At 39.1% G+C, this 19,596-nt stretch overlaps 1 protein-coding gene across 3 annotated transcripts in view; it reads left to right on the top strand.

Moving 5' to 3' along the window:
- The window catches only part of lingo4b (leucine rich repeat and Ig domain containing 4b), a 45,113-nt gene extending 37,445 nt beyond the window's left edge, over positions 1-7,668 (top strand). For 2 of the 3 annotated variants that reach the window (XM_088327589.1, XM_088327586.1), the window contains exons 2-3: positions 4,777-4,887; positions 4,954-7,668. In XM_088327589.1, the coding sequence (XP_088183715.1) occupies positions 4,966-6,777 (1,812 nt within the window). In that variant the 5' untranslated portion in view covers positions 4,777-4,887; positions 4,954-4,965 and the 3' untranslated portion in view covers positions 6,778-7,668. The remainder of the gene's footprint in view (positions 1-4,776; positions 4,888-4,953) is intronic. The other variant, XM_088327588.1, reaches the window with a different exon arrangement.
- The last annotated feature ends 11,928 nt before the right edge of the window (positions 7,669-19,596 follow it).

The raw sequence follows: 19,596 nt of genomic DNA, 5'->3' as shown, positions 1-19,596 counted from the left end.
CTATCTATCTATCCGTCTAGACATCTATCTAGACATCTAGACATCTATCTATCTATATCTATCTATCTAGACATGTATCCATCTAGACATGTATCTATCTAGACATCTAGACATCTATCTCTCTAGACATCTAGACATCTAGACATCTATCTCTCTAGACATCTAGACATCTATCTATCTATCTATCTATCTATCTATCTAGACATCTATCTATCTAGACATCTAGACATCTATCTATGTAGACATCTAGACATCTATCTATGTAGACATCTAGACATCTATCTATGTAGACATCTAGACATCTATCTAGACATCTATCTATCTATATCTATCTATCTAGACATGTATCTATCTAGACATCTAAACATCTATCTATCTAGACATCTAGACATCTATCTATCTATATCTATCAATCTAGACATGTATCTATCTAGACATGTATCTATCTATCTATCTATCTATCTATCTATCTATCTATCTCTCTCTCTCTTTATCTATCTATCTATCTTTCTCTCTTTCTCTCTTTATCTCTTTCTCTCTTTCTCTCTTTATCTATCTATCTATCTATCTATCTATCTATCTATCTATCTATCTATCTATCTATCTATCTATCTATCTATCTATCTATCTATCTATCTATCTATCTATCTATCTATCTATCTATCTATCTATCTATCTATCTATCTATCTATCTAGACATCTATCTATCTATCTATCTATCTATCTATCTATCTATCTATCTATCTATCTATCTATCTATCTATCTATCTATCTATCTATCTCTCTCTCTCTTTATCTATCTATCTATCTATCTATCTTTCTCTCTTTCTCTCTTTATCTCTTTCTCTCTTTCTCTCTTTATCTATTTATCTATCTATCTATCTATCTATCTATCTATCTATCTATCTATCTATCTATCTATCTATCTATCTATCTATCTATCTATCTATCTATCTATCTATCTATCTATCTATCTATCCTGGTCATATCCCTCGACAGGGGTGACCGACAGCAAGACAAACACATTTACAAAAACAAAGAAAAGAAAAAAAGGGAAAAAATAGCAAAAAACACACATAAACATTTTTGGACCATGGCCAACCCAAACAAGTTAGGCACCTAAGTTGGATCATGCTTTTGTCCTTCCATAGTTAAATGGGACACAAGAAAGTGGCCATGTCACTCAAGTCAGGGTGACACAACGCACTCTTCTGTTCAACAGCTTTCACTGGTTTACCCCTTCCGCATCATAGAACATCCCACTATCCTTTCACAACACCTCTCCACTCATTCCTATCACCAACAAGAGCTCTCACTTCGACTACATTTAGACCTCTTTCCTACAGTGTACTCGTAACACCATCAATCCACGTCAATCGCGGCTTCCTCTCGGTCTCCTTCCATTGACTTCTGCTCTGTAGATCCTCTTCAACCTTAGCTTCTCATCCATCCTCTCCATGTGTCCAAACCAACCCAGTACTCTCTCATCCACACGCTTGCTCAGTTCCACTCCTACTCCAGTTCTGTCTCTCACAATTTCATTTCTCAATCTTGTCAAACAATTAATTTATTTAAAATGGATTTATCCTGCATACATATCGCTAGGTCTTATGGTAGAGAGCAGTTAAGTATACAAGAAAATATTCTAAAAGTATAACAAAAAATAGATTATTTAGTGTTTCTTGGACTCAACTGGCACAGAATAAGAGGAATGACCTATACTGATGTGCAGGGTTGGGTAGGGTTACTTGAACTGGATTACTTTCAATGACTTTTGGATGACTCCAATACCAAATATGCTCATAAAAGACAAAAGAAACTCAATATGAATAAAAGTACTAAATGTTGTGCAGGCTTGGGGAGTAATGGAATACATAGAACGGCAAAAATGATGTTAGCAAGCTGTTTGGATTTCTTTTCATTTTGTTTCTGTCGCATTTTATGTTCGTTTTGCCAGAGATCAAAGAGATCAAAGCCAGGAGAGAAGGCTTACCACGTGTTGTGAGTCATCATTTTATTCACATTTAGTTTCTTTTGTCTTTTATTAGCATATTTGCTATTGGAGTAATACAAAAGTCATTGAAAGTAATCTAGTTAAAGTAACCCTACCCAACCCTGCATTTTATGTTAGTTTTGCAGGAGATCAAAGCCAGGAGAGAAAGCTTACCGCGTGTTGTGAGTCATCATTTTGTTTATATTTAGTTTCTTGTAGCATATTTGCTATTGGAGTCATCCAAAAGTCATTGAAAGTAATCAAATTAAAGTAACCCCACCCAACTCTGTGCCATGCATAGGGAAAGAAATCCATTCTCTCCCTAAGACCTTTAGTGCACTGAAATGTCTCGCTAATGAGGAAAAAGAGTGTACCAGTACAGTAAACACACCTTAGGCAGTTCTAATCTATCCAGGCTAATGATAAAGCGCTCCGGCACACAGCTGCTAGGATATGAATGTTTTATGACCAGCGCCTCCCCGCTGTTGCTTATTTGTGTAGCTTTCACCTGGACTGATTTGTGACATTTAGTCAGCAGGACGGCCGGAATTTGCAAAAATCACTCTGCTAATGATGTGACCGCAAACTGCGACCAGAGTACGAATGGTAGCAGTCGAAATTTCTGTTCTTAAAGTTCAAATGTGCGTAGGGTATGTCGGCGCAAGTCTAAAACTCTAAGACACATGTGTCAAACGAACCTATTGCTCGCGGGCAATGTTCCCTGTAATTTTCCACGGGTCTGAGCGTTCTTTTCTTCCTCATGCCATGAGGCTCTTTAACTCCACCCGGCGGAGTAAAGGCCCACATATAACGCTTTTCAAGTCAAGACTTCCCAAAGCACATTTCCCAATAGCGGCCGTAATCTGTGCAGCGATGAAAAGCGCTAACCTGCTTATTGGGGGTGTTAGGGGTTCAGTGTCTTACCCAAGGACACTCCGACATGTAACACGGACAAGCCGGGATTCGAACTGGGATCCCTTAATCCTAAAACGATCGCTCTACCTCCTGAGCTACTGCCGCCCCATGTCCAAAACTTGATATCCAGTTACATTTTGTTTCCGGCAATGCAAAATTATTTTTTCACTCTTGAATAAATTGACTCATGTATTATTGCAAAGGTTGTATGGCCTACAAACATCATCTGTTCTTACAATTCTTTCACAAGATATCCATTTCTTTTTATCTCCTGATATATTAGTCGGTTGTAAGATACAGAACTGTACTTAAACACATTTTTTAGTGGAAGTACAACAAGATTGACTTGATATAATTGGAAATTATTTGAATGCAACGCACACTTTTTCTTCTTTTTTCCATGTTTTTTTCTACTTTTTTTAAATTCCTTTAGAAAAAATCTCATTGTGTTTATTTTTTCCGAGCTGTTACTTTTTTCTTTTTGTTCTCTATTTTCTTTTTTCCTACATTTCTTTCTTTTCTTTTTTTGTGGCTTTTTTTCTATTTTTTTCCTTCTTTTTTTCTCTTCCTTTTGTTTCTTTTTTCTCAGCTTTTCACTACTTTTTCATTTTGGTATTTTTTCTTTTTTGTTCTATTACCCCCTTCCTCATTTTGTGCATCATTTTACATCATATTTGGTCATGTTGGGATGAAAGAAGCCAAAACAACCTGAAGACCCGTTTAGAACCCGAAAGAGCCGGTTCCTTTTAGTGAGCCGAGCCGAAGAAGCCGGTTCTCGACTTACTCTACTTACTTTACTCAACTTCGTTCAACTTCAAAATACTGCATTTAGGACACAACGTCAGGGGAACCGGTGTATTTTGACCTTCATGCACTGTAACTTTGACTTAAGTCGCTTCTTAATTAGTAATTTTGAGCCCTGATTTTTGATTTTCTATGAGTACCTACGGCTCAGAGAATTTAATTGCATGCAAATTTTCTCCATCTCATTCAAAACTTGAGCCATTGATCCTGTTTGGATACACGCAAAGCCAAACCATGGCTGAACAATAATGCAGTACTTTTCAGAATGTATAGGGCACGTTTTCACTACAATTTACAGTCAAAGTATCACAAAAAAAAAAACTCGTTTTGGCTGTACAACGCTAAAGAATCCTTTATATAAAAGATCACTATATCATCTGTGTTCAGTGTTCAGATACCTTATGATGAATCCACAGAACAAACTGTAAATACGCCAAAACACCGGAAGAGAACTTAAAGTTATTTGATTGGGTGAGTGGGAGGGATGGGTGGAGCTATGCAAAATGTGCAAGCGCTCCCTCCCATCGCTCGCCCTACTCCGTCTGCGCCAAAGGTAAGCGCATCAGGCTCCCTGTTCTCAGAATGTTGTGACGTTTTTACAAAATAATTTGTGTAGCATTTTCATATTTCTACTTTTGATAGGAGCTATATTAAGGAGAGCAAAATCTTTTGGGATATTTAAGTTTTTTAATGAATACATTGACATAGGAGCAAAGGAATTTGAATGCTATTTTAATGTTAAGTTCTAAGTTGTATAATTGAACAAGCTATTTTTATTTAGAGCAAAATAATAAATACTGTATAAGTGATTTAAGGTTTAAATGTAATATTCTTGTCTGTTTTTATTCATATTTATGTTCCAAAAACATTCAGTTTAAGTGTGTTCAATAAATGATTATTCTGGTTGGCCCGCCACCTTAAGTGTGTTTCCAATTTTGGCCCCTTGTGCAATTGACTTTGACATCCCTGTTTTAAGACATTCTGATTGTTACTTGTTTTCCGAAGCTTGGGATGTGACATGTCTGATTTGTTCACCAAAGTTCTACTTCTATTTGTTTTTATAGGCAATGCTAAAGAAATGCCGATGACCAGAAAGCCAGAAAACCCTCAGACCCGAGGTGGACTCCAACATTACCGGCACTGGTTATGATCCCCTGCAGTCGGGCACTGACACGGTACTTTAGCAAAGAGTCTGATTTGCCTCTGTGCAACAACACCCTACTCATGTCCTGTCTTTTCAGAAAGGGGGCACAATGTTTGCAGAGTCTGTGGGTCGACTGGTCGCATGGAGCATCCTGCTCCAGTTGGGAGTGGGAGTCTCCGCCGGAAGCTGCCCTCCTCGCTGTTCGTGTCGGTCGGAGGCGAAGGAAGTCGTCTGTTCCGGCAAACATTTGAACTCCGTCCCTGACGGCTTTCCCGGTGATGTAAAGCACTTGGACTTAACCTTCAACAAGATTAGGACAGTGGGGCGCCGGCAATTCTTTGGGCTACATGAACTCCAAGACCTGGACCTCAGTAACAACATGATCTCCATGATTGAGGTGGAAGCGTTTCAGGGACTGCAGAACCTTAGGACACTTCGGATAAAACACAACCGTCTCAAGATCCTCCCTGTTGGCGTTTTCTCAGGACTGTCTGGTCTGCGTTATCTAGATCTGAGCCGGAACGAGATTCTGGTCTTCCTGGACTACACCTTTAGAGAGACTGTGAATCTGCAGACGCTGGACGCCGAGGAAAATGACTTGGTGTTCGTTTCCCAGAGAGCGTTCTACGGTTTGCTGAACTTACAGGAGCTCAACATCAATCGCAGTAATTTGACGTCCATTCCCACCGAAGCGTTGTCCCAACTGCCAAGCCTCACGTACCTGCGCATGCTGCGCCTTACCATCTCTACGCTGCCAAACAACGCTTTTCGCCGCCTGCACCGGCTGCACACCCTCGTCCTGGCCAATTGGCCGTCACTGGACACGGTGGCCGGTAACAGCCTGATTGGACTCAACCTGACCGCTCTGGTCATCAGCAACTGCAACCTCAGTGTAGTGCCATATTCAGCTCTGCGTCACCTCGTCTACCTGCGCTTGCTCGACCTGTCCTACAACCCCATTGCTGTGATTCAAGGTAATCTCTTGCGAGACCTCCAGAGACTACAAGAATTACACCTCGCTGGGGGACACCTACTGAGAATAGAACCGGGAGCCTTTAAGGGCCTCGCCTCGCTCCGCATGCTCAATTTGACTTCAAACCAACTGACAACATTGGAGGAGAGCACCTTGCACTCAGTGGGAAACCTTCAGGTACTGAGGTTGGACGGGAACCCCCTGTCCTGCGACTGCCGCCTCCTCTGGGTTGCCCGACGACGACTACGCTTGCACTTTGACGGACGTCAACCCACGTGCTCGTCCCCCGAGACCGCGAAGCAGAGGGAATTCAGGGACTTTTCCGAAAAGGAACTGCCAAAGGTGTTCACTTGCCGACCCGCTCGTATCCTGGACCGCAGGCCCCAGGAAGCCAGGGTGGAAGACGGCACCACCGTTCTCTTCTCCTGCAGAGCAGAAGGCGATCCTTCGCCGTCCATCACCTGGATCTCATCACACAGGAACGTGGTTTCTCCGGTGGGAAGAATCAGGGCTCTACCCAACGGCACCCTGGAGGTGCGGTTTGCGCAGGTCCACGACAGCGGCTCGTATCAGTGCCTGGCGGGCAATGCCGCCGGCAACGACAGCATCACGGTCGGGCTTTACGTGAAGGGCGGCCCTCCAAACAGAACCATCCCGTTCTTCGCAGAAGACGACTGGCTAGACCCGCCGATTGCTCAAGCAACCAATTCCTCAACCGAACTGGCGAAGCCGTACCCTTTCGACGCCAAAACCCTGATCATCGCCACCACCATGGGGTTCCTGTCCTTCCTCAGCTCGGTGGCAATCTGCTTCATCTTCATGTTCTTCTGGAGCCAGAGTAAAGGCCAGATCAAGCACACGGCCACCATCGACTTTGTTCCTCGCTCCTCCATGGGTGGTGGCGGTGATGGTGGGGACGGCGGAAGATTTACCATGAAACTGATTTGAAGGCAACCGAACGTCAGTGTTTGGGGATCTATCGGACGCTTTCTTAGGCTGGTCTGAGGACAGGGTTCTTAAAATTTGAACCCTGCCAAAAGAGGAGTATTTTCCGAGTTACAAGCTAACTCAATTTAAAGAAGGGATGAAGAACATTTCAGTGTTAAGGACTATTAATGCTTGGATCTTACCTATTTAACCCAAAGCAAAAGTACTAAGCCTAAGTAATGCAGACCCCATGTTGAGAACCCCTTTTTTGCAGCCATCTATTAATTTAAACACGTTTCCAGCTCCACAAAACCTTTCAAGTGCTAGTTAAAGCATCCATTTTGTAGCAATTTCATTGCCAACACGTGTAAAAAGGAACAAAGTAATAAACAGTCAAAGTAGCTATTGCGTGGCAATTTCGTGTAAATAGGAATATATGCTTTACCGTGTATCAAGATGTTTTCTTACTTTGTAACGACAACCGTTTTCTTTTCACTGAAATATTGGATTTGCGTTTTTTATTTTGTACCTCGAGAACATGTGCCTCGCTCACTATTTTGGGGGGAACGGAATTCAGAGCATTTTTGTAAATAGATCAGGGACTTGAGCGTGTTTGTTGGGTTACTTTATGATCATTGTGCGAGAAAATATGAACGTACCGTAAATTCAGGACTATAGAGCACCTGATTATAAGCCGCACCCACCACATTTTAAGAGGATAACCGCTTTTGTACTTATACAAGGCGCACCTGTATATAAGCGGCATGGGCCCATGTTAAAATATGTAACACAATCACAAATTTAACCCAAACCCGACTTTGAGTCCCGCGATTGTAACTGAATATAAAGTACACAGTCCAAAAACCACAGCTGGCAAAATGAACGGAAAATGATACCGGTACTTAAGGTTTGATGCAGACCTGCAGAGTCTGGGTCCAATTGAAAGTAATCCAAGGGAAAAAAAATGTATATTTCCAAAGGTAAGGGTGGGAAAAATATATATCCACTATTGTCGGCTGCATCCACAAACACGTCTCACCTTTACTCCACTTCCCGTCAGCCCCGTTGTTTTTGCCCCTTCTTTTTGATTCGCCCGTGGAAAACATATCAAAATAAGTCTCTAAAATAAATACATGACAAAAATATACAGTTGCAAATACATATTATACATGGTTACACATATTTACAAAGAAAGACGGTACACCGAGAGAGTTTTCAAAGCTTTAATAATAATATTATAACTTTCATCCCAAACCGTGCCTGTGAAGGGTAGCAAAACGCTACTAGCAACACGCTGGCAACACAGTAAACGGGTCTGTTAAAAAAACATACCGTACTTGTAAAAATCATGGTAAACCTTCCTCATCTTCCTCCTTATAACTGACGTCATCAAAGTCGTCTTCCCCGATACGGGAAAGAGGCTTTGTCATACGGATGTTGTTCCACGCTCCCTTAATCAAAAACACGCTAGCAACACGGTCGCAAAGTAAAGTTTACGTGCAGTAGCTCTGTTTACTTCTGTATTGGATTGCCCGATTGCATTTAGCTTGAAAGCTGCGTCATGTGCCTTTCTTTTTGCAATTTGCATGATGAGGATATGTCTACGCTAATTTAAATTGTGCACAAGCTAAGAAGTTGCAGTCTTCCTCGGCGCATATATTCCACCGGTCTAAATCTTACCTTTTGTACTCGAGCGCCGCTGGCAGCCGTTTGAAAAATGACATAAATTAGCCGCATCACTGAATAAGCCGCAGGGTTGAACGTTTGGGAAAAAAGTAGCGGCTTATAGTCCAGAATTTACGGTACATTAATTAAGCTTCGAAGTCATCTGAGTTTTATTAAAAATGCTTCTTTTTCTACTTGTCCTTTAAAAATGACTGGAGCAATGATGCTAATAGGCTAACATTTGCTATGAGTCTCACGATTGCTTTTCATATATGACATCTAATAAATGCTTTAACAGTGTGCAAGTGTAGTCTTTTATGTATCCTATATTTGTTTATTTACTTTACAATTCAAAATAAAGTTAGAAACAAATTATGGATTTATTATAAAAGGGTTGAGATCAATGTTCCTTGTCATTTTCCACAAGCGTGAGCGTACACACAAAATCGGTGAGCAACGCTTGAAACAACAGTGAGCAACGGCAATCCCAAGTGTGGCAACTAAGTCATTAGTAGTACGATACACAACTGTACTGAATCACATTTTTAGTGGAAATACAATGTTGGCAACAAGATTCACTTGGTATCATTGGAAATTATTTGAATGCAACACAAACTTTTTCTTCTTTTTTCCGTGTTTTTTTCCAACTTTTTTTTTTCAATTCCTTTAAAAAAAAAAAATCATTGTGTTTATGTCAGGTTGAACCCCAACACTTTTAACAAAAAAACCTGTATACAAAAAGGACAGAGAGAATTCATCTCATCTCATCAGCCGTAGCGCTTATCCTCATTAGGGTCGCGGGGGGGCTGGAGCCCATCCCAGCCATCTCCGGGCAGTGGGCAGGGGACACCCTGAACTGGTTGCCAGCCAATGGCAGGGCACACAGGGACAGACAACTCATTCGCTCATTCACACCTAGGGACAATTTGGACCGGCCAATTCACCTGAAATGCATGTTTTTGGAACGTGGGAGGAAACCGGAGTGCCCGGAGGAAACCCACGCAAGCACGGGGAGAACATACAAACTCCGCACAGGAAGTCTGGAGCCGGATTTGAACCCACGACAGGTTCCCATGAACGGCGGCGCAGTGGTTAGCGCATGTGCGGCACAGTTCATGTCTTGGGAACCTCCTGCGTGGGTTCAAATCCAGCTCCAGACTTCCTGTGCGGAGCTTGTATGTTCTCCCCGTGCTTGCGTGGGTTTCCTCCGGGCACTCCGGTTTCCTCCCACATTCCAAAAACGTGCATTTCAGGTGAATTGGCCGGTCCAAATTGTCCCTAGGTGTGAATGAGCGAGTGAGCTGTCTGTCCCTGTGTGCCCTGCGATTGGCTGGCAACCAGTTCAGGGTGTCCCCTGCCCACTGCCCAATGATTGCTGGGATGGGCTCCAGCACCCCCGCGACCCTACTGAGGATAAGCGGTGTAGCTAATGAGATGAGACAGAGAGAATTGTGTATAATTATCTGCAGGGAAGCAAACGAGAGACTGCTTTTTACCACAGTGCCGCCAACTTACTTCGAAGCAGTCTCTCGCCACCCTGCCTTTTATTCAGAGAAAGGCATTTCCTAATTACAAGGTGGTTTCGGACTGCTAAACAGGAATGCATTTGAAAGTTAACTGTCCGGTCGAAACCCGTTTTCGTGCAAACACTTGTTATTTGATATGTGAATGATTAACTCTGTTTAATTAGTCAAGAAGAGATCCGTGCCTCTTTGGGTAAAATCTGTAACTTATTCACACCATCGGTTCTCTCTAGAGTGCAGTGGGAAACTTTGCTTGTGAGAACATCCTATTTTGTAAGCACAGTATTTCAAGCAAACATATAACACACATAAATGATAGTGAAATTGAATAACTTATGTACATTATTCCAACAGTTTATTTTTTCCGAGCTGTTACTTTTTTTCTTTTTGTTCTCTATTTACTTTTTTCTTACATTTCTTTCTTTTCTTTATTTCTTTTTTTTCCTTCTTTTTTTCTCTTCCTTTTGTTTCATTTTTTCTCAGCTTTTCACTACTCTTTCATTTTGGTATTTGTTTCTTTTTTGTTCTATTCCACCATTCCTTTAAGTCATTTTGTGCATCATTTTACATAAAATTTGGTCATGTTGGGATGAAAGAAGCAAAAACAACCCGAAGAGCCGTTTGGGACCCGAAAGAGCCGGTTCCTTTTACTGAGCCGAGCCGAAGAAGCCGGTTCTCGACAAACTCTACTAACTTTACTCAACTTCGTTCTACTTCAACTCGACTTCAAAATACCGCATTTAGGACCCAACGTCAGGGGAACCCGTGTATTTTGACCTTCATGCTCTGTAACTTTGACTTAAGTCGCTTCTTAATTAGTAATTTTGAGCCCTGATTTTTGTGCGCTGGCTGGATTTTCTTGTGCTCTGAGAATTTGGCGCAGCTTAGAGGGAACACTGGTTGGGATACTAAAAAGCTAATACTCTGTCTTCGATTTTATTGTTATATTTAAGTATTATTTTCTAATTGAAGTTTGAAAAAGTATTATTATCTCTTGGGTTTTATACAGAACAAATACGCGTGCACGCGCACAAAAAGGACATCACAGATCGTATACACTGATCTCCTCAGTCTGAAAATTGTTTTTATCCACAAAAATAGCTACAAATATTGTAAAATAACACAAATAATACTTCAAAATTAAAACGAAAATTGTAAAATCTGCCATACAGGAAATAACTTGATGTGCTTTAAGAATTTTTTTTAATAAAAAAAAAGAAAAAATATTTCTTTCTTTTTTTAACAAAGAAAAATAATAGCATAAGCAAATTTACATTCTATTCCTGGACTTGGAAAGAACTATTTTCATATTTCAAATTAAAATTAGAATTGTCTTTATTGTCTTGGATAACAATGTAGTGAACATTGTCCAATATTAAAGGCTTAAAAGTGTCATGATGATTCGGATCACCTATGCTTGCTCGTTTGGCGCCAGCCACTGTTGTCAGTCCGTCAGCAAAACTCTGTTTCTACAAGGCAAGCCTTTCGACTCTGACTCCCGTCGGTCCCGTTTTGGCAACCGGTTTCCACTCGTCCGTTCCTGATCTCCCCGTTTGTCTCCGGCTACGACCTGTTTTCGACCCCGACCACGTTTGCTCTCCCATCCCGGCTTACGACCTGTTTTTGATCCCGACCGCGTTTTTGCTCTCCTGTCCCGGCATTCGACCTGTTTTTTCCGTCCCCGACACCCCCATCGCCCGCTACGGAAGATCCACTTCCGTGTTCGGATCACAATCCGAGTCCGAGAGTGACTTCCTCCCTGTGTCCAGCGAGCACCAGACTCTTGGCTAATGTTAGATAATTGGGTCCTGATTCCGTTCTGGTCGTGACAGTTTCAGCTCCCTCCAAAGATTCGAAAATGACTGGAAATGGGAAAAAAAAGCACACAAAAAAAAAAATACAAGACAAAAATGAAAAAAAGAAAGGAATAATTAGGAAAAAGAAGCTAGGGAAATAAGGAACAAAAAAAGGAAAAAAAACACAAAAAAGTAAACTAAAAAAAGAAAAGGGAAGAAAAAAAGTTAAAAAACTATGAAAAAAAACAAAAAGCCAGGAAAAAAGAAACATAAGAAAAAAAAGAAAGGAAAAGGGTAAAAAAGAAAAAAGAACAATACAATAAAAAGGACACGGTCTTTGAGGTCTCTTTGGTGGTTCACTCCGCCACGTGTGTTCCCGCTTTTCTTTCTTCTTCTTCCCCAACAGGAAATCCAAAACAAATCAGATTTAATCGTCTTAAAAGCAAATCTTCCTGCGTTGAGACGGTTTTGAGCCTTCACGACAAAGGGAAGCGAACCTGCTTACGTAACCCGAGCACTTCATGGGGACCGGGCGGACCTGGAACCGGGACAGAAAGTGGTAAAACAATAACAAAAATTAAATGCCATCCAAATCTGTTTCTCGAATTTTACCTCGTTTGTTACAAAAAATTGACTTTTTGCAAAGAAGTACCTGTTAGCCTGGCGTAGCATGGATTAGCGTTCTGTCACGGTTGCCATGGCGCCCAATTGGCCCCGCCCGTTAAGCTCAGTGCTCTCACTCTTCCGTTGTCAGTCCGTCAACGAACCTCTGCCCCGCAAGACGTGGGTTTTCGACTCAGTCCTGTTTCCTGTTGGTATTTCCTGTCCGATATTGTTCCCATCTATTTTGTCCTGTTTAATATCGGTTTCCAGTTTTGGTCCCGTCTAGTTTTCCTGTTTAATCTCGATATCCTGTTTTGATATCTATCCTTTCTGTCCCATTGTTTAATATTGGTTTCCAGTTTCGTTCCCGTCTAGTTTGTCCTGTTTAATTCCGATATCCTGTTTTGATATCAATCCTGTCTGTCCCTTTCTGATCATACACATCGGGATATTTAGAAAGATAGATAGATAGAAAGAGAGGGAGAGAAAGAGAGAGATTTATAGATAGAGAAAAAAACGAGAGCGAAAGAAAAGGGGAAAAATGGCATTTAGAGAAAGAGATAGAGAAAAAGAGAGATTTAGAGATAGATAGAGAAAGAGAAAAAGAGGCGGATTTAGAGGTAGAGAAAGAGAAAGAGCGAAAAAAGGGAGATTTAGAGATAGTTTGATAGAGAAAGAGAAAAAGAGAGATTTAGAGATTGTTAGATGGCTAGAGAAAGAGAAAGAGAAAAAGAGAGATTTAGAAATAGTTAGATAGATAGAGAAAAAGAGAGAAAGAGAAAAAGAGAGGGATTTAGAGATAGAGAAAGAGAGTGAGAAATAGAAAGAGAGAAAAAAGACAGATTTAGAGATAGTTTGATAGAGAAAGAGAGAGAGAAAGAGAAAAAGAGAGAAGTTTAGAGATAGTTGGATGGATAGAGAAAGAGAAAGAGAAAAAGAGAGGGATTTAGAGATAGAGAAAGAGAGGGAGAAATAGAAAGAGAGAAAAAAGACAGATTTAGAGATAGTTTGATAGAGAAAGAGAGAGAGAAAGAGAAAAAGAGAGAAGTTTAGAGATAGTTGGATGGATAGAGAAAGAGAGAAAGAGAGGGATTTAGAGATAGAGAAAGAGAGGGAGAAATAGAAAGAGAGAAAAAAGACAGATTTAGAGATAGTTTGATAGAGAAAGAGAGAGAGAAAGAGAAAAAGAGAGAAATTTAGAGATAGTTGGATGGATAGAGAAAGAGAAAGAGAAAAAGAGAGGGATTTAGAGATAGAGAAAGGGAAAAAGAAAAAGAAAGAGATTTAGAGATAGTTTGATAGAGAAAGAGAAAAAGATAGATAGGTAGATAGATAGTAAAACTAAAAATGAGTATGATTTAGTAAACCTAAAAATGAGTGCTACAACACACAAGGATGGACACAAACTACGGGGACTCAAAGTGACTGTATGGCTCCATTTTTCTTCTCATTTTATTTATTTATTTATTTTGCTCGGCCCTTTCACAAGGTTTTTGTCCCTTTGGGGTACCCGTAGCAGCAAAAAAATTTGAGGAGTATTTTAAAATGTATTTTATGTATTTTTGTTTCCTATTCAAATAAATATTTTTACCACTAGGTGGCACTACACAATACACAATGTCCCTTTAAGTCTAGGGCATACATTATTTATTTTTACGAGAAAAAACTGAGTTGACATTTTATTGAGACGAAGCCTTCGTCATGTACTGTAAGTCTGTCTGTGCTCTGCTGCCCCCTTGTGGCCAAGACGAATATATCAGGGCAATACTATTTTAGGGGAAGGGATAATAGAGACAGGAATTTGGGATAGGCTCTTATCCATTTCGATATTTCCTCTGCCTGCTGAATGTAAAAGGCATCATTTCCTGGCACCAGACATCTTGCCCCGGGATTGGTTAAAAAATGGACTGAACCATTTCAAGACCGTTGTTCATAGCATCTGTGCGGGGTTTTTCCCGGCTCATCAGAAAAACTCATTGAAAAAGACACAAATTGCAACATTTTTGACATAAACACATTACATCTTGTTTATTTTGCAGTAATACAACAATAAATATTTGATTCTAATAACACTTGAGATATGATACAGAGGAGCTGGGAATCGAACCTATGACATCTGGATCCCAAGACAAGAGCTTTACCTCACCAATATGATGTGCTCACTCAAGAAAAACGAATCCTTGGGGGGAGGATTTCTTCTTCCGAGGGGGTAGATGATCATTTCTCAACCTAGTGGTATATAGAAGAATGAAAGGTTATATATTGTAGTTAATGTGGAGTTTTTTTCAATGAATGACTTCTTTTTACCACTAGAAGGCGCTAAAAATACACACTATCCCTTTAATGTGAATTTTTGAGGGAGAAATACTCAAACGTCGTTGTTTTTCCATGGATTTCGATATTTCTCTTTCGCCAAGATCGACATCTTTCGGGAAAAACTTGCAGGTGCTGCCATCTAGCGGGCAGGATTCACACGTCAGCTTACGGGCTGAATTTCGTCTTATTAAGGTTTTTTTATGTAGTATTTCTTTAGTTTTTGTACTACTTTTCGAGTATTTCTGATGTAATTTTGATGTGGTATTTCCGTAGTAGTATTTCTGTCGTACTTTTGTTGTATTTCGAAAGTAGATTTTATTTTGTTGGGTATCTGTAGTATTTTCGTAGTATTTTTGTATTATGACAGTAGTGTGATGATTATAGTATTTTGGGAGTATTACTGTAGTATTTTTTTTTATTATTTTCGTACTATCTCTGTTGTATTTTGTAGTATTTCCATGTAAGAACGTCTGTTGTGTATCTGTAGTATTCCTGTAGTAGTTTTGTATTATTACAGGAGTTTGTGATGATAGTATTTTTGGAGTATTTTTGTATTATGACAGTAGTGTGATGATTATAGTATTTTTGGAGTATTACTGTAGTAGTATTTTTTCAGTGTTTTCGTACCATCTCTGTTGTAGTTTGTAGTATTTCCATATAAGAACGTCTGTTGTATATTTGTAGTATTCCTGTAGTATTTTTGTATTACAGGAGTTTGATGATCATAGTATTTTCGGAGTATTACTGTCATATTATTTTTTTCAGTATTTTCTCAATATCTCTATTGTATTTTGTAGTATTTCTATATAAGAACGTCTGTTGTATAACTGTGGTATTCCTGTAGTATTTTTGTATTATTACTGTAGTTTTATGATTGTAGTATTTTTGAGTATTACTTTCGTAGTATTTTTGAGTATTTTCGTACTATCTCTGTTGTATTTTGTAGTATTTCCACATGAGAACGTCTGTTGTATATCTGTAGTATTCCTGTAGTATTTTTGTATTATTGCTGTAGTTTGATGATTATAGTATTTTTGGAGTATTACTGTAGTAGTATTTTTTAGTATTTTCGTTCTATCTCTGTTGTATTTTGTAGTATTTCCATATAAGAATGTATGTTGCATATCTCTAGTATTTCTGTAGTATTTTTTGTATTATTGCAGTTGTTTAATGATTATTGTATTTTTTGGAGTATTACTGTAGTAGTATTTTCGTACTATCTCTGGTGTATTTTGTATTATTTCCATTTATGAATGTCTGTTGTGTATCGGTAGTATTTCTGTAATATTTTTGAATTACAGTGGTTTGATAATTATGGTATTTTTGGAGTATTACGGTCATATTATTTTTTTCAGTTCTTTCATACTATCTTTGTTGTAGTTTGTAGTATTGCTATATAAGAATTTTGTTTGTATATTTGTAGTATTTCTGTAGATTATTTTAGTACAGTATTACTGTCGGTTTCTTTTTGTAGTATTTTTGTTGGAGAATTTTTGGAGTATGGCTATAGGTGTGATTTGCAGTATTTCTGTTGTAATCCTCTTGTAGTAGTAGTGTTGTAGTAATATTTCTCCAGTGGTGTTTTTATATTATAGTATTATGTATTGGTATTTTCTTAGTATTTCAGAAGAAGTATAAGTGATGTATTTCCAAAGCAGTATATATGTAGTATTTTTATTGTATTTCCATCGTAGTATTCTGCCATATTTGTTTAGTATTTTTGTAATATTACTGTAGTTGTCTTTTTGTAGTATTGTTGGAGTAAATTATTTTATTGTAGTATTTTGTAATCTAGTATTACTGTAGTAGTATTTTGTAGGAATTCTATACTATTGTTCTATTTACAGAATGACGGTGAAATAATATATGAGGTCCCTGTTTTCAAGTACTATGTTTGATATCAAGTTTTGTTGTTATTGTGTAGTATTTTTGTTGTATTTCTGAAGAAGTATTTTGTACACACAAAGTTGTTGGCAGGAAAACAAGGAACCACTCTTGGGGGCCCCCTAGTGGTTGCGGGACCCTAAGCAGCCGTTTTTTGTCATCTTTTGTTTCTCCACCCCTGTTTATTTACTCCTTTGTTTCTGCTTTTGTTCTTTGTCAAGAACCGGAACAGGATCAGGACCCAAACGCGTGACGTTTCTCACAAAAGCCTTTTGATAGGAAGCCAGAGAACGACGATATCGGACAGATGGGGTTGATACCGGACAGGACGGGACAGACAGGAATGATAATGAAACAGGGTATCGAGATAAAACAGGACAAACCGGACGGGAACGAAAACTGCAGAGAATAATAAACAGGACAAAAATAGACAGGAACGAAACTGAAAATTGATATTAAACAGGACAAAAATGAATGGGAACAGACTGGATTGATATCAAAACAGGATATCAAAATTAAACAGGACAAACTAGACGGGAACGAAACTGGAAACCGATATTAAACAGGACAAAAATAAAGGGGAACAATACCGGACAGGAAATTCCAACAAAACAGGACCGATTCAAAACCCACGTCTTGCGGCGCAGAGGTTCGTTGACGGACTGACAAAGGAAGAGTGAGAGCGCTGAGCTTAAATAGACAGAAAGCTGATCTGTAAACAAAGCCGCAGCTGGTGCCACACGGGCGGGGACAATTGGGCACCATGGCAACTGTGACAATTCATGTTTAATTCTTCATTTTCCATTTTGTTTATTTATTTTCTTTTGTTTGTTTTTTCCTAGCTTTTAATTTTTTTCTTGCTCTTTTTTATTTTATCCTGCTTGTTTTTTTCAGTTTTCTCTTTTTCAATGTTCCTTTTCATTCTTTTGTTTCATTTTTTCCTAGCTTTTAATTTTTTTTATTATTATTTTTTTCTCTCCTTTTTTCTGTTTGTTTTATATTTTTATTCTTTTTCTCCTTTTTTTTCCCTAGTTTTTTTAATATTTTCTTGCTTTTTCTTTACTTATATCCTGCATGAAAAACCTTTTTCTTATTCTTTATTCTTTTTCTTTTATTCATTTGTTTCATTCCTTCTAGCTTTTTTTTTTAACTTTTTTGCTTTACTGTTTTTTTATTCTTTTTCTTTCCTTTGCTCCTTTTTTAATTTTCCTTTTTTGTTTCCTTTTTCCTAGCTTTTTCCTTTGTCTCTTGTTTTTATTTTCTTGCTTATTTACTTCTTTTTCTCCTTTTGCTTTCTTCTTTTATTCATGTATCTATTTTCTTTCTTTTTTTTTTAGACTGCCGTTTCCATGACATTGAGTTTTAGAGCTTAGTGCTTTGGGATAAGGTATCAGTACAGGTGGGATTACTACCATTTATCAACCAGAGATCATTCGGGGAAACACCATCCGGATGCCATTTTATTAAAGATAGAAGTGGATTTCTTAGCCTGTATCCCTTTGTGTACCCACATAAAAATGTATCAAATGTATCTTTTTTTCCTCATGTATCGCTGAAGTATCGGATTGAAGACTCTCTGACGGCACATACAGAAAATGAAATCCATTCATCTGCTTCTTGCAAATGTTTTCAACTCCATGCAGCCCTCCACTTGAAAAATCTGCCCGGCCCGCTTTGCACGGGCAATGACGGAGACTGTGCGATGAAGGTGCTGGATACGACTCAAATTGGGAAGATTTTCCTGCTACTAGATAGATAGATAGATAGATAGATAGATAGATAGATAGATAGATAGATAGATAGATAGATAGATAGATAGATAGATAGATAGATAGATAGATAGATGTCTAGATAGATAGATAGATAGATAGATGGATAGAAGCAGATATTATCGGTATCAATCTATACCAGGGGTGTCAAACTCATTTTACCTCGGGGGCCACACGATAGAACAAACATTCTCTCGGGGGCCGGACTAGTAGATTAGAGAGAAAGAAAAAGAGAGAAAGAAATAAGACAAAGCGAAGGAGAGAAAAGAGAGAGGGTGGGACAATGAAAGAGAGGAAGGGAGAAAGAGAGAGAGAGAGAAGAGAGAGGGAGAGAGAATGTGAGAAACAAAAAAGATATAAAGACAAATAGTGAGAGAGGGGGAAAGAAATAGAGAGAAAGAATGATATCCAAAGAGAAATAGAAAGAAAGGGGGAAGGAGAGAAAAGAGAAGGAGAGAAGGAGAGAATGAGAGAAGGAGAGAAGGGGAAAGCAGGAGAGAGCGAAAGAGAGAAAAGGAAAAATGGAAGAGAGAGCAAAAGAAGGTAAAAATACACAGAGAGAGAAAGAGACAAAGAGAAACAAAGAAAGAGAGAGAGACACAGAAAGTGAAAGAGAGAGACACGGAGAGTGAAAGAAAAAGGGAGGAAGAGAAAGAGAGAAAGAGAGAGAGAGAGAGAGAGAGAGAGAGAGAGAGAAGAAATACAAGTACACCGTCTTTGTGAGAGGCACCTGGCTTTGGCAACATCAAGTGGACATATTTAGACCTGCAGCTCGTTTTTCTCTTGCGCTTCTCTGAGCGTTGTCTCGCGGGCCGGATTCAATCCCTTAGCGGGCCTGATCTGGCCCCCGGGCCGCATGTTTGACACCCCTGATCTATACTATCCTATATTTACTTGGGTTAAATTGATACCAAAGTACCATTATCCCCCATCACTACCATGAACTGTGCTAATTATGAATGATCACGTTTCTAAGCAACAATGATCAGTATCGATCAATGCTATCCTCTGTTCACTTGGATTGAATTGATACAAATCTACCCATTATCCCCCACCTCTACAGAACCGTGCTATTTATGAATGATCGTGTTTCCAAGCAAAAATGATCAGTATCGATCAATACTATCCTATGTTCACTTGGATCAAATTGATACCAAAGTACCTATTATCCCTCACCTCTACCATGAACCGTGCTAATTAAGAATGGTCACGTTTCTAAGCAACAATGATCAGTATCGATCAATGCTATCCTCTGTTCACTTGGATCAAATTGATACCAAAATT

This window comes from Urocampus carinirostris, chromosome 2 (assembly GCF_059441175.1).
Source record: "Urocampus carinirostris isolate Australia breed hairy pipefish chromosome 2, RoL_Ucar_1.0, whole genome shotgun sequence".
Taxonomy (NCBI): Eukaryota; Metazoa; Chordata; class Actinopteri; order Syngnathiformes; family Syngnathidae; genus Urocampus; species Urocampus carinirostris.
Note: the sequence above shows the minus strand (reverse complement) of the source record. Positions and strands in the feature narration are given on the sequence as shown.